Consider the following 22,086-nt stretch of genomic DNA (forward strand, 5'->3'; position numbering starts at 1 on the left):
ATAGTCAAAAAACTTCTACAAGCTTACTTTATTTTTCCACACAATCACTTTTGACTTCCACGCATTTTTAATATCGTTTCAATTCAACAGCTTCCTAATTCCATTATCGTAAAAGTCTGCCGCCTGTGTTTTGAACCAGTTAGTAATGCCGTTCTTTAGTTCACTTTTCTTTTCATTCTTTAGTTCTCTATAGAAACTGAATAGACAATTCTGAAACCGTAAACCGCTGATTTTCGTAAACCTTCTGTCATCATTGTTGGGCGACCGCTACGCTCTTCGTTGAATGAACATTTTCTTCGTCCTTCTCTAAACAAACGACACCATTATCTAACTTTATTGTCACCCATAATATTTGGTCCATAAATCTCACAGTTGTCTATTCAATTTCTTAATAGCGAACTAAAGAACGGCGTTAAGGCCCGGTTCTACCAACGTCAGTTAACTTAAACCTCCGGTTAAATTATATTTTTTTTCTCTTTTTAAGAACATATTTAAAAAGAGACAAAGATATAGTTTAACTGGAGGTTTAAGTTAACCGACGTTGGTAGAACCGGGCCTAAGTAGTTTAAGATACAGGCGGCAAACTCTTAAGTTTTAAGACAATGGAATCAGGTAGCTGTTAAAACGATAAATAGGTGGAAGTCAATGATGATTATGTGGTAAAATGAAGTAAGCTTGTAGAAGTTTTTTGGCTATAATAAATTATTTTTATATATTAAGATCTTATTTTTATTGCAAAACGGACCTTACTTTAAAAATGTGCCTCGTATAATATAATAATATTAAAATATAAATATAAAATATATAAATAGAAAAATATAATAGAAAAATATATATAAAAATGCAAAGTCAAAACATACAAAATTAAAGTTCAAAGTATAAAATTATAAATATCAAAAGTTACAATTATAATTTGTTCAAAATGAAGTTACGAAATATGTTTATCTCTATTATAAAATAAATGAAAGTTAATTCAATAAAATTTTATAGAATAAAATACATAAAATGTTTTTATTAGTGCTATTTAACAAATGGCATAATTATTTGAAGATGTAAGTCGCACTTTACACACATTAAATAGAAGATAGGAATTGAAAAGATAATTAAATGATAAATATATAAATAGGAGAAGCTAAAAATTAATAAAAAAAGGTATTAATATTGAAGAAGATGTGCAAAGACACTTAATATTAAATTTATTGTGTTTGCGAAGCAAGTTAAATATGTTACCGCAAGCGTTTATATGATTTGAGTCGATTGGAAGATCGTTCGAAAGTGTTTTTAAGAGAAAATAAGAAAGTATATTCAAATCAGAATATTTCAAATATGTTTCTAAAACTATTCTATGCGGTTTACGCATAAACTTACGAATAAATACATGTTATTGCAATGTAAGAATTTATAAATAATTAAATAACCATATTAGCTATTATTTATCAACAATAAATATTCTCCCTCGCCATTCTTTTAAAACTTACTAATAACTAGATAGATTTTTTTATGATTTCTAATTGTCAAGTATATTTTATATTTTGTCGCAATATTGAAGTAATATTTAATTTTTTATACACATATTTTTCTTTAAACAAATAGAATTATAAAAAAAATTGATTAATTGAGTTATTATAAGATAGCTTGTGTCAATTGAAATAATTTTTATATTAATCTCTTTTTTCCTCACTTACTGTTTTTTACATTTTATGTTTTTTCAAATAAAATGTAATATACAGAAGAGATTCATCTTGTATTTAATTAATAAATGTAAGAAAATTTAACGATCTCAAAATAATGAAGTAAATTACAACTGATTAATTATAATACGATTTTACTAATTAATTATAACTGATGAGATGTGAAAAACGAAAGATTGTCTTATCAAGTTTCTTGCAGGTGATAATAATGCAAGATGCAGTGCATCTTGTATACTTGAATAGAAGTGACAGGCATTGAAATTTTATCCTCAATCTAAGCGAAGTACATCACGGAAATCATGCTAATAATATTTTGCTCCCATTAGATATTCTGCTGGTCGATTGCCTTCGTCATTTAACGACTTACGAAGATTGCTCCTTGCATTTTATTCATCGTTTATTTCGTAACATCCACGCGTATTCAGTGATGCTAATATAATACCTGATATAAGGATATAAGAGAAAAAAAGAGAAAAAAGGAGAGAGAAAGAGAGAGGGAAAGAGAGAAAAATTATCTGATATTAATTTGTTGTTAGAATTTCAATAAACATAACTTTTTAATAACTATTAACCTGCTCGTTTAGTTGGCCCATTACATTATTATCAATTGTTATATCAATATACGAGCGTACTATCCAATCTTTTCTTTTTTGTTAATATAATCTGATATTAATTTTGAATTCTAGAAGCTTGGAAATTTATCATCAATTAGATATAAAGTAAACCGTAACAATAGCGGAAATGAAACTAAAATATGTTGACGTATCAAATTTAATTATTATTTTATTATATAACAAATTTTTTTTAACATTTGTCATATGTAATTATATAAAATGTTAATTAAAAATTTTTAGCAATGTATAATATATATTTCTTAATTTTCTCTACTCGAATTTGTATAATGTATTTCTCATTTACTAATATAATGAAAAGTAAATATATAAAAATATAAATATAAATAAATATCAATAAAATGAGAATTTAAAGTATTTATTTTATTCTTAATGTATGTTTTAATACGTCATAGTTCTATATTTTATTTACTATTATGTTTATAAAGAAATGTATGTGCTTATTGATTCTTTCTAATTAAATCTTGCAGTTAAATTTTTTATAGGAAACTTAATAAATAAAAGTATAAATGTCTTTAGCTGTCGATTATTTCTTTTCTCAATTATGTAATATGAGATAATCACAAACACATTGCATAATTCTTCGTACGTAATATCATCGATCTATTCTAAAAATGAAAAAAGATGTTATTATGCATATATTATATAAACACGAGTAAAGTCATTCACCAACACACTCTGTGGTTTGTTTTTGCAAATTTTGTATTGAAAAATTTTACATTTTTCAATAAAGACATTATACTTAAATGTAATTAATATCACAAATAATATCAGGTTAATATTTGAATCATGAATTGAGATTCGAGATCAAATCTTGAGTTTTATGTCAAGAATGGTATTAAATATAGCAATTAATATTTTAAAATATTTAACATAAAGATCTTTAATGTTACACATAATGTTACACATTTTTGCAAATTTTTTCTATTTCGATAAATCAAAATGGCTAAATTAAAAATAATTTTAACTTAATTTTGTAAAAAGCAAATACAAGTATGACAAACCAGTTTCCTTAATCATAAACATCGTCATAATTTTGCTCATCGGGAATAATTTACTCATATAAGTCGCTTACAAGAATAAGCACGCGCATAAATTACCTACGCTTCAAATAATAACATAAAATATACATGTATATTAATCAGCATTACAAATGGCTGAGGCATCAATGCGAAATTTGTTGTCTCTACACTTGAACATTTACATATTAAATATAAGGTTCATTTTTCAGAACATTTTTGCGTAAAAAACGGAAGAGCAAAACACAATTGGAAATCTCATTAAACTATATTATAAAACTACAGTATTATAAAATATTTAATATTATAATAAATATAAATACCATATCAAATAAGACTCGTTAAATAATAAATATAATAATGAATATAAATGCCCATATTAAATTTATTTTCGATATTCAATTCTGCAATATAAGTAAAACATCTATATTTGTAGAAAATTTATACACTATAATTTTTAGATTTTATATACAATTCCCGTGATGTTTATAATATTTATTTTGTACAAATGTGTAATATATATTTATTATATATTCGTACAATTTTATGAATAAAATTTTAATAATATTAAAGCATAATCGAAATAATTTTTATTACTTAATTTTTTCTATTACTAAATTTTTGCCTACTTTCGTTAAATTCGGCTCTCTTATTAATAATATTTTTGTCTCCACTTCTAAAAACATTGACTAATTCTAAAGAAACCAAACAATTTAATTGAACGTTCTGACACAACAATTTCATATTGTGTCTCAAGACAGTTTCATAAAAAGGACTAGTAAAAGTCAGGCACTGATATTAGGAGCAATACAATTCTTTTTAAATTTCTCTATACCTATTGTTTAACTTTCTGGTCCTTTCTTTGGATCATCGAAGAGTCGAAACGTTCAAAATAAGTATAGAAGATTTTAAAAAGAATTTTATTGCACCTAATATCTGTCCTTGACTCTTACTAGCTTTTTTCATACCTTAGTATCCAAGACAATTTATTGATCTCAAGACAAGATAAATTTCTTTATTTCACCAAAGTGTCGTTGAAACGCTTAATTTGTCCAGCATCGTCGAGCCTTCGCAAGATCAATTTCCATGCATGGATGAATCAAAATCATCGCAATTTAATTTTTTTGAAGCCGCCTCAACCCGCGGCCGCCTGGAACGGAGTACGAGCAGCTGTGGAAAACGCGGAAATTTGTACGCAACGGAATAGCTACACATATCAGGAAGAGATCGTCGGCGGCGAGCACTGTCTTTACCTGAACGGCTATACGCTGCGCGCTTCCGAAACGCCGTCATCCACCGCCCATCGATATTCGGTCATGATCTGGTTTCACGGTGGCGGATGGCTCACCGGGGCTGGTCATTCCGAATTTTACGGGCCCAAGTTCTGCTGGATCACGATTTTGTCCTCGTCACCCTCAATTTTCGGTGAAGTTCGATCTTGATTCTTTAACCTTGAAGGGGTCGCTATGAAATGACATTATTGATTGCATGATTGACATCTATTTTCAGACGAATTAAAATATAAAGACATATAGGGGTCATTCTTAGATTACGTTAGGCTTTTGGGAGAAGGAAGTTGAAGTATTTCTTACGTAAGATTTTTCAAAATGTTCCTCTGATAAGATGAAATCTAATCAAAATTTTTCTTGTCAAAATAATCATAAAAGTTTTCATTTTCGTTTATTTTTATCAACTAATTTTAATTATTTTATAAAATAATGAAAATGTAACTTTATATTTTGAAAAAGAGACTTACTTTGGTACAATAAGTGTATTCAAATTTTATAGCACGTGGATGACTAATGTCACTCTAAGATTAATTGTGTAATTTAATTTTTTACACGCAGAGATGTGTAATTTCTTATATTAAAATTATGTAAAAATATTATATGCACAATGAATGATGTTTGTTTTTACGCAATTATTGGGGAGGAGGAGTAAGAAAGTTATTACAATTTCTTTTATATTTGAGGCGCATTTTTAAAGTAAGGTCCGTTTTGAAATAAAAAAAAGATCTTAACATATAAAAATAATTTATTTTAGCCAAAAAACTTCTACAAGCTTACTTTATTTTTCCACATAATCATCATTGACTTCCACCTATTTTTGATATCATTTCAATAGCTTCATAATTCCATTTTCTTAAAAGTCTGCTGCCTGTGTCTTGGACCACTTAGTAACGGCGTTTATGATGATTATGTGGAAAAATAAAGTAAGCTTGTAGAAGTTTTTTGGCTATAATAAATTATTTTTTATAGTTTTGTATTGTTAAGATCTTTTTTTATTTCAAAACGGTTCTTACTTAAAAAATGCGCCTCGTAATTCAAAGAGAAATCGATTTTTAAATAACAGATGTGTTATGCGTAATAACACGTCGATTTTTCGGAGGACCTGGAATGTCTGGGCAATCTTGGATTGAAAGATCAGCAGCAAGCCATGCGATGGGTGCAGGAGAATATCGTTTCTTTTGGCGGTGATCCGAACAGAGTGACTCTCTTTGGCGAAAGTGCGGGAGGCGCAAGTGTTCATTACCATATGGTGAACCCTCTTTCAGAAGGTAAGGTCTTTGGCAAGATTTTCATAATAAATCACATTAATATGTATATATATATTTGCATCTATATATGAAACACTTTTATTCTCTCCGGCCTTTGTGTGGTTTTTAAATCCTTATAATTTATCTCTTTAAAATATTTAAATGACATTTATCTTTAAATGCATTATATTCTTTCTTTAATTATATAAATAATTGATATAGTCATAGTCATAGTCATATTTATTCGGCTTCCCCTAGAGGTTTGCCTAGAAACTTTTTAGGGAAGCTCCAAACCCCTTACATCCTCCTCTCTTCCCTTATCATATACAATACTTTCACACAGAATATCATAGCCATTATCCTCATTCTCGTTCTTCCCCGCTCTACCTCCTTCCTTCTCCCATTTCTCCTGTTCCTCTCTTTTCACCTCCAGCATCTCCTTGCCTTGTCTTGTCTCCTCTCCTGCATCCCTTCCTTTCCCTCCTTCCATTGCATCTCTCATCTAAACAGAAACTTCTTCGGACAAACACACACATAAATACATCATTCCCCTGTATCCTAGCCTTAGGCGACCTTACAATCATTCTACTCCATACCTACCCCCCTTTCCAGTCTTCCTTCCCTTTTCCCCCTTCATTTTTCCATGTCCTCTTGCCCTTAAAACCTCCCCCCTTTCTCTTCTTCACTCTTTTAACCTTCTGCTTCCTCCGATTCCGCTCTTACGCCTCTACCTCCGTTTTGTCCTCTCTCTCTCCCCTCTTCCCTCCGATGCACTGCTTCATCCCTGTCATCTTCCGTCCGCTCTCTTCCAATTCTTCCTCTGTCTTCTTCTTCTCTCCCTCCTCTTCCGTCCTCTTCTCACATTTCTCTTCTTTTATCCGTTCTCCTCTTACCGGTTCCCTCCACCTCCTGTCTTCTCCGCTCTCCGACTCATTCTTTTTACACTCCTTCCTCTCTTTCTTCCTTTCCTCTTCCAATCTCTCCTCCACTTCCACGTTCTTCCTCCATAACCTCTCCATCATCTCCAGTCTCTCTAGCCTTTTCTCCACTCTTCTTCTCCTCTCCTCCTCCTCAGTCTCTCTCTCCGACTTCCTCTCCATCACCTTCAGCATCTTTTCCATTATCACTCTCATCTCCTTTATCTCTCTCACTCCCTCTTTCATCCATTCCATCTTCCGACTTTCTCTCTCTCCAACACCGTATCCTCTCTTCTACCGTCTCCTAACTTTTCTTCAGATCTCTTCCTCTTTTCCACTTCCGGCTCTATCAGCGTCCTTTCTTCTTAATCTCCATTATCTCTCACTTTCCACCTGCTCTCTAACCTTCTTCCACTCTTCCAAAACATTTGTCAGCTGGATCACTATCGACCCTGCACGTGTCGATCATACCGGTGGCGCCCTCTTTCCACTTCCACTCCTGTATCCACCTTCCTTCGCCGTCTCCATCTGAACCGCTCGATCCACTCTCTACTTGCCGCAACCTCCGTGGCGCCCTCTCCATCTACCCTTTCTCTCACTTAAGCCTCTCCTTACTGTCCAGCGCCCTCTCTCTCATCTTCTCTGCCACGTCACGTCTCCTCGTCCTTTCTTCCCGTTGCTTCATATTATTCCACCTTCCATAAAATCCTTTCTACTTCGTTCTCACGCTCACCATCACTTCACTCAACTCCTCCTGTACTCCTCTATCCGCCTCTTATTTCCTTCTCCTCCATCTCACCCAACAAACCACCTTTTTCACGTTCCAACACGGAGCACTACTTTCTGCCTGTCACTACCTCCGCGGCCATCTTCCTTCCTAAATAATTGATATCAATTATATGTAAAATATTATATTATATATATAAATATTAAATCTATTATTATATTATAATTATTATTAATTATATAAAATATAAAAAATATTTATCTTTTAATACAGTATATTCTTTCTTGAATTATAATAATGCATATAGTTTAAAATATAAATTAAATATTAATATAAAAATATAAAAAAATTATAAAAGCAAAATATACGTACTAAAAGATATCTATATGATTTGAACATTTTAGGGAGATAAATTATAAGGAAATAGAGGAGAGTAGGTTAAATAAAAAATTGAAAGAGAAACAGGTTATTAGTTTGCTCGTATATATAAAAAGTATCATTTAGCTTAATTTTTTCTTCATGCAATGCAATGAAATGTACATTATTGTACATATAATGAGTATTAATACCCTGATCCAATTTTATCGCAAAAAATCATTTGCGATCCTGATTTTTATTGAGCGCGACGTCGCCTATAGTCTCTTTAATTGCTGTTGCATAAATAATATCGTTCCGATTTACAACACAACAACGCGAATCGTGATTTTTATAAGAATATATGAGGAAATAAAAATACATGTTTTATATCACGCTTTTTTTCTTCTAAGTCGCTTGATGATGTTAACAAATCACAAATTTAAAGCTTGACGAACCGGTTTCAAGATCGACCACGTTACATTATTATTTTCTTATTCATCGAAGGAAACAAAAAAGATATCCAGTAATGCAACTTAAAAAAATTGTATATATAAAAATATTATTAATATGTTTATCGATACATATTATATTTTTGACAACATTATAAAAACTATCTATCAATTGAGAAAATATTAGCTGCATTTTATGACTCTAAAGTTGAGTGGACTATATAATATATGAAACATGTTATTTATATATAAAAAAGAAATAAAGATATAAAACTGAAAGTTATACAAGCCGCGGAGGGGGAGACTATGGGCGGAGACATGACCGAAACGGACGAGTTTTCGTCCGAACCGCAACACGTATACTCTCATTGAATAGAGTATATATTAAAGTGCACAATGAAGCAGTTGCTTATTCACTATCAAAGTGACTGCAGGAACGACATAATCGCGATTTACCTTCAATAAGTATCAGAAGTGATCATAGTTATTGACATTTGTAGTCATAATGAAAAAAATGTATAACTATTTATTTGTCGAGCTCTCTGGTAAGTAATTCTATCTTTTTAATCAAGTTAATGCATTCTTTAAGATGCTACAAAAGTATACGTATATATTAATTCTAAATTCTAAAGACTGTTACATTAAGATAAAATTTGTGCTATTAAAACAGAATGTTTTATACGCGATATTCTTGAATAAACTTTAAAACTTATTCTTATTTACGTCAAAGTAAATACCCCGTATAATTATTAAGTAAAAATTACCTTTTAATTATACAAATCTCATTTTTTTGATATTTCATAAATCTAAACCCAGCAAACCAATATGTAACTGTTACATAACGTAGGGAGCACATGAAGAGAACAATATGTTATATTTCACGGTAATATAGACGAGATGTAAATGTTATATAATCTTGAGAGCACTTTAGAAGAACAAAATTATATTTCTTCGTTACATATATAATTCATAATAGTTCTTTAAAAATGTAATATAACACACATATAACTCGAGATACATAACATAAATATAACAACTGTAATCCTTTAGCAATATAACGGATGTTATATTACTAATACATATAGAATATATTATTACAGATGTTGTTAATATAATTGCGATGTAACTTGAGTAACACGCGAGTTATTTTTTTCGCTTCTCATCCAGTGATTTTTTTCTCCCTTTTTCTGGCATTTTTTCTGTATAATTAATATAAAGGTTTATGAAAGATTTAAAAAGAAAATTCTCTCTCTCTCTCTCTCTCTCTCTCTCTTTCTCTGTCTTTTTTCCGTTGGCAGAGACGGACCGGGTTTTTTCGATGGATGCGCTCGTCATCGCGGCTATTACGAGTGCAATCATTGGCCACGTACCGACACGTGATAACAAAAGCATGCGCAATGCTACATTACGCCATGCGATTGGCGAACACCACGTGGTGTGTTTGTTTCCCCGGGGTCGAGCCGGCGAACGTGGAGACAAGTCCGGGGTCTCTGTTCTCCCGACCATTAACGGTGCATATGGTTGTTCACCGGGCGTGTGAAAAGTTAATATAATAATATAGATTCCTTGTGGTTAATTTGTGGTGTGTGGTTAGGTTCATTCGCGTTCTTGAAATCATTGAAGAATTTTTTAGCCATTATTGCATCATTCACGCGTATGGTTTCGCAAGCGCTTTCCTTTTCTACGTTCCTTATTGTTCTTTTTAATATATGTGGTCTGGTTTCAAAATTATTTGCCAATACTCTCTCGTTCGTGTTCTTGGAATCATTGTTAAGAACTTTTCTACACCATGTCTTCCAGTATATATGTATTAATATATATTGTGTGGATCTCATTTGTCTCGTTAAAAGTGATGCAAAGAATTTCCGGTAAGTAAAATTCTGATTCTTTTATATCGATAACCGTTTATTGCATATTTCATTAATTCAGTTGTTGCGTATCTCTTACAGAAGAACAAACCTAATCTGTTAAAAGATATGTATACGTTACGTATATTAGGTCTGTTCTTTATAGCTGAACTAACTGCACTAGTTCAAAGTTAATCTTTTTCCTGTAAATTTTCAGTACTGGCAGTGAATTTTTTGGACTCAGCCTTGATAGAGACGGGCCACGTTTTTTCACTCATGTGCAACAAGTGTGCAGGCAATTAATGCCACTGTAATCATCGCAGCATCATTATTCTGATTGCGTCTCCCAGTATATCACATATTGGATCTGTTAAAAGTGATATAGAGAAACTCCGGTGAGTAAATTAATTCTGATTTTTTTATATCGATATTGTTTAAACTTGCATATTTCATTAATTCAGTTGTTGCGTATCTCTCACAGAAGAATAAACCCAATCATAATAATAAAGTAAAATAAAAAAGTATGTGTGTCATTTTGTCTGGTATATTAATTTAACTTGTCAATTAATTAATATTTACATTAAATCTTGTTTTCAATTTTTTAAATTTATTTTAAATGTATTATTCTTTATAGTATTTTACACTTGTATGTAATGTTTCATATTCAGAAACAATTAATTTTAAATTAAGATTTAAAATTAATTATTTTAGATTTTTGCTAATATTAATTTTTAAATGCACAGTATATTATGATTTTTCTCTCTTTTTCTCGCTCTCACTTTTTTAATATTATTATTTTTTTTTTCAAGAACTCGATGTAAAGAAAATGTTTTAATCTTCTATAATGTAAAAATAATGCTGTAGTAAAACTCAGATTTTTTTAGATTCAAAATACTAATCACTTACATATTTTATATTAGTTAAATATAATATCGAAAAAATTAAATGTTATATTTTAAAATTGTTACTGTATTGTTGTGATAAAAGATATACAATAATTCTAATAATGTAAAATAATTTTTTTTTTCGCAAAAAATAGAAAAGAAAAATTATAACAAGATTTAATATTATTTAAAATTTTGTAACATATTATTCATTTAATTTATTTTTCACACACATATACAATCATTCATATTATCATAGTTAAGAAAAATATAATCGTGAATAATGCAGTACATGCTATTTATAATGTTTCTCAAAAAATAGTCGTGTTTTTCTTAAACATTCTAATTGAAAAATAAAACAGATTTGAATTATAAAACTCAAGAAAAATATTGTTCTTGATTTTTTAATGAAATTTTTTAATGAAATTTTCGTACTTTTTGGTTATATTGTATGACATCGCGTCAAATTATTTAATTTGACATATGCATGTTTGATAAACGTATTTTTTAATGTTTTTAATACTTGTGATTTCACGAACATGATGTATTTATGCTTGTGTCATTTATATAATGGGCATAAATATTATTTTGTGTCTTTTTTACAGTGTTTTTTCGTATAATATCGATAGGTACGTCATATATATATAATATATTCTGCTCATTGTTAAAAAAATTGATTAATATATATAATGTCACGCAAAGATTTCTCTGATTTATCCCAGCGCCAAAAACGAAGAATTGTATTACGCGAAAGTAATGTGTTAAATGTTTTTGGCCCCCAAAGTATTAAAAAAACATGCACAGAGGAAATAAATAGTGCAATAACTATTAATGATTGTAATTCAGAAAATGACAATGCAAGTATTAATAATTGCAATGCAAGTATTAATAATTGCAATGCAAGTATTAATAATAATTGTAATGATATAAGTTCTACTTTTAATGAAAGTGAATCAGATGCTACTGACAATGATTTCCACAGTTTATCATCAGATGACACCGTAAATATTGGAAATTCCTTGCATGACGATTTAAGATCTTGGGTAACAAAACACAATATTAGTCAGAGTGCCATAAATGATATATTACGAATTTTGTTAAGAAATAATTTAAGTGTTCCAGTTGATTGTAGAATATTAATGAAAACACCACGCAATACATTTTCAGAAATAATAAAAATGAATGACGGAAAATATATTCACTTTGGACTTGCAGAAGGTTTAAAGCATTCGATTAAAATACATTTTCAAACATCATTGTATCCAACAGAATTGAAACTAAATATTAATATCGATGGTTTGCCTATTACAAAAAGTACGAGTAGTCAATTTTGGCCTATCTTAAGTGCTATAGTTGCAAGTTTTTACACAGAACCATTCGTTATAGGCATTTATCATGGTAATTCGAAACCACAAGATGTCGATGTTTTTCTAAAGCCGTTTGTAGACGAAGCAAAACCCATTCTTGATACCGGTTTGAATATTAATGGAGGAATTATTTGTATTAAATTTAATGCTATAATATGTGATGCTCCAGCAAAATCATTCGTTTGTGGTATTAAAGGTCACACAGGTTATTTCAGCTGCACTAAGTGTATACAAGAAGGTCAATTTATTCACAATAAAGTCGTATTTTTAGAACAAAATTCAACCTTGAGGACGGATTTTTCATTTAAAAGTAGACAGCATGAAGAACATCACGCTGATAAATATTTAACTAAACCAACTATTTTAGAGACTTTAGACATTGGAATGGTTTCGGATGTGCCATTAGATTGTATGCACCTTATTTTTCTTGGTGTTAATAAAACAATGCTTCGATTTTGGATTAAAGGTCCGATAAATATACGATTGACTGCTGTTCTATTACATAAAGCCCAACAACTTAATAGCAAATTGAAAAGTTTATACCCATAGAATTTGCACGACGTCCAAGGGATTTGCTAGATCTAGATCGTTGGAAAGCAACCGAACATAAGCTTTTTGCACTGTATACAGGAATAATTATAATGAAAAATGTATTATCTAAAAAACTATACATACACTTTACCTGTCTGTGCGTTGCTGTAAGAATTGTATCAGATAAACAATATAAGCATCTGCTTGATTACGCACAATCTCTTTTTGAATTCTTTGTTCGAAAATTCCGCGAGTATTACGGAGATCAATACTTATCACATAATGTCCATAATTTAATACATATATGTAATGATGTTAAACGGTTTGGAACAATTGATTCTTATTCTGCTTTTAAATTTGAAAATTATTTGTATACAATTAAAAAGTCATTAAAAGTTAGTGGCAAACCTTTAGAACAAATAGCTAACAGAATTATAGAAAAGAGAAACATTGAGAAAAACTTTTTAAATCCTTCAAAAGATTTTCCAATAATTCATTACAATAAAAATAAAACAAAAGTAAATAAAGTTGAGTTTGATGGATTTATCTTATCGTCCAAAAATGGCAATAACTGTTGTGTTCTTTCAAATGGTATAATTGCTACAGTAAATGATATTTATTTAAAGAATAATATTCTATATTTTAGAATAAAACAATATCTCTCTATTGAACCATTCTTTACTTCTCCGTGCGATTCAATGCTGGTAGGAATTTTTAAGTTATCTGATAGTGAGGCAGATTTATATGCAACTGTTACAGCTGACCAAATTTCACGTAAATGTTTAAAAGCAGATGATGTGTCTTCTGATGATAACTCAAGTATAGTTTTTAGCTTATTGCATTAGGACGATAAATTATATATTTACATATAATTATATATATATATGACTGTATTGAAGATATATATTGAACGTCAAAATGAGTTTCCCGTATGCGGTTGTACAATTTCCGAATGAAGGGACATACTCCGAAATTCCGACTTCGTGGCTTACAAAAGATTCTACTAAATGTAGATGGCCAATGACTAAAAATGCTTCCTTCTTCGTTAAAAAAAACTATCCACCAGAGATAGACTGGTTACTTTTCGATGTAAACGTAGAATGCTACTGTGGTAAGCATGCGTAAAAGTGACAATTATTCCAAATAAGAATTATATAATATTAATATAATATTTCATATTTACAGAGACTTTCGAAAAGGCACGGAAAAAATCAGAAGATGCTAATTACACACCTTCTTGTGAGGAAAGCAGAGGACGTGAGAAAAGAGTTGCACATGAAAAACAATTCCACGATATCTATGAGACTTCCGGTGACAGTGCGGATGACGATTACAGTAATTACATTGTATTACATTATATTTCTATTGCATTTTATTACATTATATTTCTATTGCACTATCAGAAACCAAAGTTTTCCTTTCAAAAATTGAATTTTTTTCCTTTAATATAATATCAATGATTTAGTGTGAAAGCAACTATTCACGCTTTACTAACTTTTATTACACTTTATAGATTCACCTCCGCGGTTATGTCAGACTGCACCCAAGAAGTCAAAAATAGATAAAGATCGGGATTCATCCAGAAAAAAATATTTGTCCGCCAAACAAGTCCCGCATGAAAAGCAATCCTCGTATGAAAATGCCGCCAAACAAGTCCCGCATGAAAAGCAATCCTCGTGTGAAAATGCCGCCGAAGAAAGCTCTACGCCAAATCGTTTATTGTGTGATACAGAACACAGAGAGTTGATACAAACGGATGAGCTTAATAATATTAATTTGAATTTATCGATATCGGAACCTAAGGAAATTAATTTACAAAATAAGAGTTCAAAATTATTTTATTTTCCATGTTATCTTTGATAAATTGGTATGTAACATAAGATGTCAAATCTATAATTAATACAATAATTTTTTTAGATGTAAATGTTATTTCAAGTTCCCCATTAGCTGCATTAGCTACAGTTGACGACATTGGTAAGAACCTTATTTTACATTTACATTATTGTGTAATACACATTATAAATACATGATGCTTAAACTTATTGTATCCTGCTACATCCTAATCAGAAGCAATACAGTAAGAGAAAATTTATATGTCAATTTATTATATTTCAGAAAAGTTAATTCCAATTTGTGTGGAAATCTTAAAATATGTAAAAAGCATGACAAAAGGCTGAAAAATTTAGAAAGAGGCGTTAATGCGGAAGAGCCTACAAATAAATTCGATGATATACTTCCGATCAATTCCATACGAAATCTTAAAGAATTTGAGGAAAGCATGGAAAGTGTTGAAATAAAAGCGAATTTTGTAAGTTACTTTTTGTATATAAATAATATTTATTATGTGAGTAATAGTATATTGAATTACATTTATTATTTATCTAATTACGTATGTGCGAATGCGTTTCTAGTCTCACTTAATTTTTTTAAGGTCGAATTTATGAGTAAAATCGGAGGAAAAGGCAGCAAAAATTTGGTTCAACGGTGCATGAGCCGTTTATTCACAAATGAATTCGGCCACCGACTAGGTACTAGTAAAGACGGTCAGCCCTGGGTAAATTTCTGTCTCTACCAAATGGGCTCGGTGGGCCCGCGTCATACGGTCGGTAATGATTATATTAGTTATTCTATCCAACCTGTACGGAGGATAACTAACAAGAACATTTTACCGACTTTACCTTACCAAATTTCTATCTCATTATTTATATATGAATATATAATTATTATAATTATCAATATGTAAGATGTGATTTGCCAGTCGAATTTTTAAAACAAGGTTAAGAATATTTTATTGACCAACACTGGCTAAGACTAATTCTTATATTATAAGACTTTATTTGGGAATAATCTCAATTCGAGATTTAATTTCCCGAATCCTCTCTAACCCCCCTACAGAATTATAGGCGAGAGAAATATAGATCCGAAAGTCGCTGAATCGGGAATATTCTTAACCTTGTATTATAATTATGTTGAATATAAACTATATAATGACACTAATATAAATAAAAAAAATAATATATAAAAATAATATAATTATAATAAAACAATAATAATATTAATAATTATTAATAAATAAATTAAATAAAAAAAATTAAAATTAAAATAATATACAAATTTAAAAAATACACATATATATATAATTATCGTATTTGAATATTTTGAATATTGTAATCTCTTTAAAACATTGTTTAGAGATTATTATTATTAATATATTTTTTTTTAAATTTGTATAATATATATATATATATATATATATTATTTAGTATATATTTCTCTCTCTCTCTCTCTCTCTCTCTCTCATTCATTATTATCATTATTTTTTATTTTATTTATTTTTCTATTTGTTTTATTTATGTGACAATAAATGGTTTTCTTGCACTAAACTTTTTATATTTTATATTACATATTTTTAAATATACTATAATTTTATTAAATTAATGAGATTTTTGCGATTAAAATGTCATCAATTACAACATAAATTGGATAATTCTTCACTGAACAAGTAATTGAAATTACATATTTAATTAAAAATTACCCGATTTATGTCGTGTTTGATATCATTTTAATCGTAAAAATTTCATTAATTTATTAAAATTACTTTTAAACTGATATAATGTAAAATAAAAGTTTTAAGTTTTGATTTATAAGCTGTTTATATTCATGAATTGCTATAGATGGGGAAAGCCGATTGTAAGCGACTTCGGAACTCTTTGATATATGATAGGTCTTCTCGCGCTCGCTCTTCGTTGACGGTCTCGCTCTTGCTTTCGCAGGAAGACGCGATTTTCGAATCAGTTTATCTTTCTGAGCTGTTCTAGCACGTCGAGAAGATAAACATCTTATGAAATAAAAACTATAACTTTTATTTTACATTTTATTGGTTCGAAAATAATTTTAATGAATTGATGAGATTTTTCTAATTAGAATAACACCAAACATGACATAAATTGGATGAATTTTATTAAAAATGTAATTAAAATTTTAATTACTAACTAATGAAAAATTATCCGATTTATGTCGTGTTTGGTGTCATTTTAATCGCTAAAATTTTATTAATCCATTAAAATTATTTTCAAACCGATAAAATTCAAATTAAAAGTTTTAGTTTTTATGTATAAGATGTTTTCAATCGTGATTATTGTAGATAAGGAAAGATTCCCGATGTCGAAGCGAGAGCGAGAACGAATAAAGAACAAGCGAGATGACGTATCATCAAAGAGTTCCGTAATCTCTCTCGCGAGGTTCCCTTTAAATATAATCTTTCATATCATATGTCATGTTACTATGGAAAATAAAATTTTTGTATTTCACATTTTATCGAGTTGAAAATAATTTTAATGGATTATTGAGATTTTTGCGATTAAAATGACACCAAACACGCCAAAAATCGGTAATTTTTAATTTTATATATGTAATCAAAATTTTAATCACTTATTTAATTAAAAATTATCGATTTATGTCATGTTTGGTGTTATTTTAATCGCAAAAACCTCATTAATTCATTAAACTAATTTTCAACTCGATAAAATGCGAAATACAAAAATTGTATTTTCTATAGTAACATGACATATGATATGAAAGATTATATTTAAAGGGAACCTCGCGAGAGAGACTTCGGAACTCTTTGATAATACGTCATCTCGCTTGTTCTTTATTCGTTCTCGCTCTCGCCTCGACGACATCGGGAATCTTTCCTTATCTACAATAATCACGATTGTAAACATCTTATAAATAAAAACTAAAACTTTTAATTTGCAATAAGAATTACTATTAAGGCTCTTCCGTATTAAAATACAAATATAAGTGATAAGCCTTAAGAGTCGAACGCGGATGTTGATGCGTATTCCAACGAAAATTTAATTTTTCGCTGGAATTAAATTAATTGTGCACAGGGCACGAATTTTACTACTTGGTATACTGCCAAGTCTTGTAAAAATCTCATACTTGAGATTTTTTATACATCCCCTCTAGCCCCCCTAAAGAATTAGATGCGAGAGAAAAATATAGATCCGAAAGTCGCTGAATCGGGAGAGAGAGAGAGAGGGAGAGAGAGAGAGAGAGAGAGGGAGGGAGGGAGGGAGGGAGAGAGAGAGAGAGAGAGAGAGAGAGAGAGAGAGAATTTTTTCCAAAATCACTTTGAAATGACGTCATCATGATCTCATTATGAGTTTTATGTTCTACCTGGGATATGTATTAATATTTTGTATAAAAAAGTACATGTGTTCGTAAGAAGTGGAAGAAAAAATGAAAAGTTCTTTTACTCTACTTTTGATGTAAACGATGCAATCAATACATTTTTTAAAATACACATAAAGAAATGATTCAATTATCTAAAGTTTATTCAAACTGATTACTTTTTGTGATATTAAATAATTAACTTATATAATACATGTGATCGATCCAATGCTACGTGCCAGTGTCGAGCCGACACTGGTTTCCGACATTGACTTGACATTTAAAAAAAAATATTTGTATATCCATTTCGAAATTTTATTACTTTTTTTAAACTGAATTTGTTTCTTAAGATAATTTTTGAAAAATTATATATTTGTGCTGGTTATGACATATGCAGATATAACACTTATATTAAATTAAAAAGTAGTCTACCACGTAAGGCAGTTGGCTCACGATCCAGAGGTCCCGAGTTCGGAGTCCCACCAAGGTAAGTGTGTTTTTCAAATACGAGAAAACATTTAATCCATTATAAAACGCCTAATTTTCAGATAGAATCATTATATAAGTTGCATGTAGTTAAAAACAAGTTAAAAAATTTCGAAATGGATATATGAATATATCTTTTTTGGCCCAAGCCAAAATTTGTACGCCCATATTGGCCCAAGTTTGGAAAGCAATAAGGGCCCTAGATAAAAGAGCGTGACATCTCGAGATTGGGCCAAGATGGGCGTCCTAACTCGCGCCTCAAATAAAGTTAGGAAACCTTTATAGGGCCCGGTTATAGCCTATATAAAATTTCCACACGGGATATGAAATCAAAAATAAGTCATCAAAACGTTGCTAAAAATGTATTAAATGAGATCATTATGATTTTTTCAAAATGACATTTTAGTGACGTCATAATGACGTCATTATGAGTTTTATGTTCTACCTGGGTTATAATTTATTTTATAGTTCGAATTATTATCTGAACTTTGTATGCAAATAAGTTTGTATATACTTGATAAAAAATTCTCCTGGTATGGCGAACTGTTAAATTACCTTTACGCAGAACGTAATATATGTTTATTAGACAATTTCAACTCTAAATAATTTCAATAACACGCTCTTAATGTATGAACCTCGAGTCATGAAATAACACACCCTATATATTATATATATGCGAATTTATAATAGCGATAAGTAGGAAAATAATAATAATAAATAATTACGGTTTCATCATAATTGTTTTAGAAAATTACTATGCGGTTTGTCATGATAAAGAAAGATTACACTTATTAGCAAAAATATGTGTTAGATATTTTTAGCGTGATATTCGAACTTATTTGACGTATCTATTATGAAATCTGTGCAGAAGGTTCTAATAACCTGGTATCAATGAAGGTATCAATGAAAGATTCACAAAAACAACAAATCAATTACAAATGGACACCTGTTTGGATAAAAATAATTACATTAATGTACATTCATCTGGCCGGCATCTACGGATTATATTTGGCTTTCTTCTACGCTAAACTTTGGACAATTATTTGGTGTAGATATTTCTTATCTCTATTATTATTATTATTATTATTTAAATATATATATATATATATTTTTTTTTTATCTAATTATTATTATTTATATATATTTTTTATCTGATTTGAGTTATATACATTTATTTTTATTGACTTTATTACCAAAAGTCCTGATGTCCTGATGTAACTTTAATATAATATACAGGGTGTTTCAGGACGAATGGTCAACATTCTAGGACATAATTGTATACATTATTTTAAGCAAAAAAGTTTATATAACAAGATTATATAATATACATGTGGCCCTATTCTGGACGGTTATAAAAATACAATGTATTTAGTTTTAAGAACGAATACATTCATTAACTTATTAGAACCAAATTCAATGAAACAATTGCATGAAATTTTAAGCTTATGATATATTTGAATAATTGATATTAATAAATAAACAATAATTTCAGTTAATTAATAATTTTAGCATGAATAAATTTTAATTACATCAGAAACTAAAAAGTTTAAACTAACACAGAACTTATCAAACGTGACCTAAATTTAATATAATTGTTTCATAGCATTTGGTTATACTTACAATAAGTTAAGAAATGTATTCATTCTTAAAATTAAGTTGCATTTTTATAACCATCCAGAATAGAACACATATTTATACAAACTTTTTTGCTTAAAATAATATGTTCAATCATGTCCCCAGCTAGAAATGATTGGTCGAATCGACGTCGATTCAAGCACCATTTCTCACTGGGTGCTAGAATACTGACCATTCCTCCTGAAACATCCTGTATAATATATTCAAGAGAATTATGTAGCGAAAAAATTACTATTTAAATTATTTATAATATATAATTTTTTGAATCATTAAAATTACATTAACTTATCGGCTTATGTTGTTATCGTTCTTTATAATTTCAGCCTTCGCCTTTTATGTCGCCGCGATGGTAGGCACCGTAGCTGGCGGTCATAGGCTATGGACCCATCGAACTTATAAAGCAAAATGGCCGATGAAATTAATTCTGACAATCTTCCAAACCGCTGCTTTTCAAGTAAGTACGATTCTAATTTTTCTTTTTGTCCTTTTCTTCTCTTATCGCGGTTATATTCATTTTTTTCTACACTTTTATGTTCAGGGTCCTATTTATGCGTGGGCCAGAGATCACAGAGTGCATCATAAATTTACGGACACCGATGCAGATCCGTACAATGCGCGCAGAGGATTCTTCTTCTCACACATTGGCTGGCTATTGATTGCCAAACATCCGGATGTCCTTAAAAAGGGTGCTACAATCAATTGCAAGGATCTCGAACAAGATTGCTTCGTCGTCTTTCAGAAGAAGTATGTCGATCGAAACTTTTTGCGAAAATAAGAGCTATTGTTATCTGTTAATGTTTTATTAATCGATTTCTCTTTATTCTCTTTATTCAGGTATTACGCATTTTTGGTACCCCTCTGCTTTATTTTGCCAACATTGATTCCTTACTGGGTGTGGAATGAAACTCTGTCGAACGCATGGCATCTCATCAGCTTTTCGCTCTGCTTAAATCTTAATATGACCTTTTCGGTGAATTCCGTTGCTCATATTTGGGGAACGAAACCATACGATGGGTACGCATTTATTTTGTTAAAAAAAAACCGCGAATAAAATTTACGTCAATTGTTTATGATCATCTATGGTCTTGTAGATATTGTGTGTATTCCTGTTTATAAATATTTACATGTTTATTATATAGTTCAATATCGCCCGTCCAGAATCCTGGAATTTCTTTCGTGACCTTGGGCGAGGGCTGGCACAATTATCATCATACTTTCCCTTGGGATTACAAAGCCGCGGAGCTGGGACCTTACACTCTGAATTTTTGTACATTTTTTATCGACCTTTTTGCCTATCTAGGTTTGGCTTATGACTTGAAAACCGTACACGTTGACGTAGTCAAGAAACGTATTATTCAGAACAATATGCGATTAATGAAATTCGGTCAGTCCAATTTTTCTGATACGATCCCAACAGGGAATTCAGATATTGAATTGATAGTTAAAAAATCGGACAAACAAATGTCCAAATAAAAGGAAATTGCTCATTTATTATATTATTTAGACTGGTTTATACATGTTTATCGTTATATATTATTTCTTTCATGTAGTGAGGTTAACTGAAACACGTATGGTTTTGGAATTAATAAAGTTTCTTGTATTTTAAGACGAATGTTTATTGTTCGTGCTTTTACCCGCGCCAGCTCTCAATAGCCGGTTTTTTGTTTTTATTTTTTAAAACATTTATTTTTGTGTGTTTCATAAATGATAATTTTACTACGCTCATTTTTAATTTATAAATAAAATCTGTATTATGACTTTATTTTTTAAATCTAAATCTCTAAATATCAGCATTTGGATAACTGAATAAAGGTTAAATAGTTGCATATAACG

The 22,086-nt window shown here is 29.9% G+C and overlaps 4 protein-coding genes and 1 long non-coding RNA gene across 9 annotated transcripts; 4 read left to right on the forward strand and 1 right to left on the reverse strand.

Moving 5' to 3' along the window:
- Positions 1 to 3,996: 3,996 nt before the first annotated feature.
- LOC145935257 (uncharacterized) lies at positions 3,997 to 7,660 on the reverse strand. 3 transcript variants are annotated; one of them, XM_083036406.1, is made up of 4 exons: positions 6,479 to 7,660; positions 5,734 to 6,391; positions 4,596 to 4,806; positions 3,997 to 4,512 (listed from the first exon to the last, which is right to left on the reverse strand). In XM_083036406.1, the coding sequence occupies exon 1, from the start codon at positions 7,048 to 7,050 to the stop codon at positions 6,598 to 6,600; it is 453 nt and encodes a 150-aa protein (XP_082892532.1). In that variant the 5' UTR covers positions 7,051 to 7,660; the 3' UTR covers positions 3,997 to 4,512; positions 4,596 to 4,806; positions 5,734 to 6,391; positions 6,479 to 6,597. The 3 variants fall into 3 exon arrangements, with proteins under 3 accessions (XP_082892532.1, XP_082892531.1, XP_082892530.1); XM_083036405.1 differs by having other exon boundaries at positions 5,734 to 6,394; XM_083036404.1 differs by having other exon boundaries at positions 5,734 to 7,660.
- LOC145935240 (juvenile hormone esterase-like) lies at positions 4,437 to 6,159 on the forward strand. The gene is made up of 3 exons (XM_083036386.1): positions 4,437 to 4,772; positions 5,731 to 5,899; positions 6,137 to 6,159. The coding sequence occupies exons 1-3, from the start codon at positions 4,437 to 4,439 to the stop codon at positions 6,157 to 6,159; spliced, it is 528 nt and encodes a 175-aa protein (XP_082892512.1).
- Positions 7,661 to 8,726: 1,066 nt separating the features above from the next.
- LOC145935042 (acyl-CoA Delta-9 desaturase-like) lies at positions 8,727 to 21,865 on the forward strand. Of its 3 annotated transcripts, none has more exons than XM_083036044.1 (6): positions 8,727 to 8,873; positions 19,487 to 19,666; positions 20,577 to 20,707; positions 20,792 to 20,997; positions 21,088 to 21,267; positions 21,393 to 21,865. In XM_083036044.1, exons 1-6 carry the CDS (start codon positions 8,834 to 8,836, stop codon positions 21,724 to 21,726), a joined length of 1,071 nt encoding a protein of 356 aa, XP_082892170.1. In that variant the 5' UTR covers positions 8,727 to 8,833; the 3' UTR covers positions 21,727 to 21,865. The 3 variants fall into 3 exon arrangements, with proteins under 3 accessions (XP_082892170.1, XP_082892171.1, XP_082892172.1); XM_083036045.1 differs by having other exon boundaries at positions 19,490 to 19,666; XM_083036046.1 differs by lacking the exon at positions 19,487 to 19,666.
- On the forward strand, positions 10,085 to 13,014 carry LOC145935404 (uncharacterized). The gene is made up of 3 exons (XR_014425221.1): positions 10,085 to 10,196; positions 10,393 to 10,570; positions 11,665 to 13,014. It is a non-coding gene; the product is annotated as an uncharacterized LOC145935404 (long non-coding RNA).
- On the forward strand, positions 13,711 to 15,662 carry LOC145935410 (uncharacterized). The gene is made up of 5 exons (XM_083036737.1): positions 13,711 to 14,068; positions 14,143 to 14,292; positions 14,471 to 14,931; positions 15,073 to 15,265; positions 15,389 to 15,662. Exons 1-3 carry the CDS (start codon positions 13,876 to 13,878, stop codon positions 14,815 to 14,817), a joined length of 690 nt encoding a protein of 229 aa, XP_082892863.1. The 5' UTR covers positions 13,711 to 13,875; the 3' UTR covers positions 14,818 to 14,931; positions 15,073 to 15,265; positions 15,389 to 15,662.
- Positions 21,866 to 22,086: the final 221 nt, after the last annotated feature.

This window comes from Prenolepis imparis, unplaced genomic scaffold (genome assembly GCF_030444845.1).
Source record: "Prenolepis imparis isolate NDT839.2.m4 unplaced genomic scaffold, iyPreImpa1.0 SCAF_4, whole genome shotgun sequence".
In the NCBI taxonomy this organism is placed as follows: Eukaryota; Metazoa; Arthropoda; class Insecta; order Hymenoptera; family Formicidae; genus Prenolepis; species Prenolepis imparis.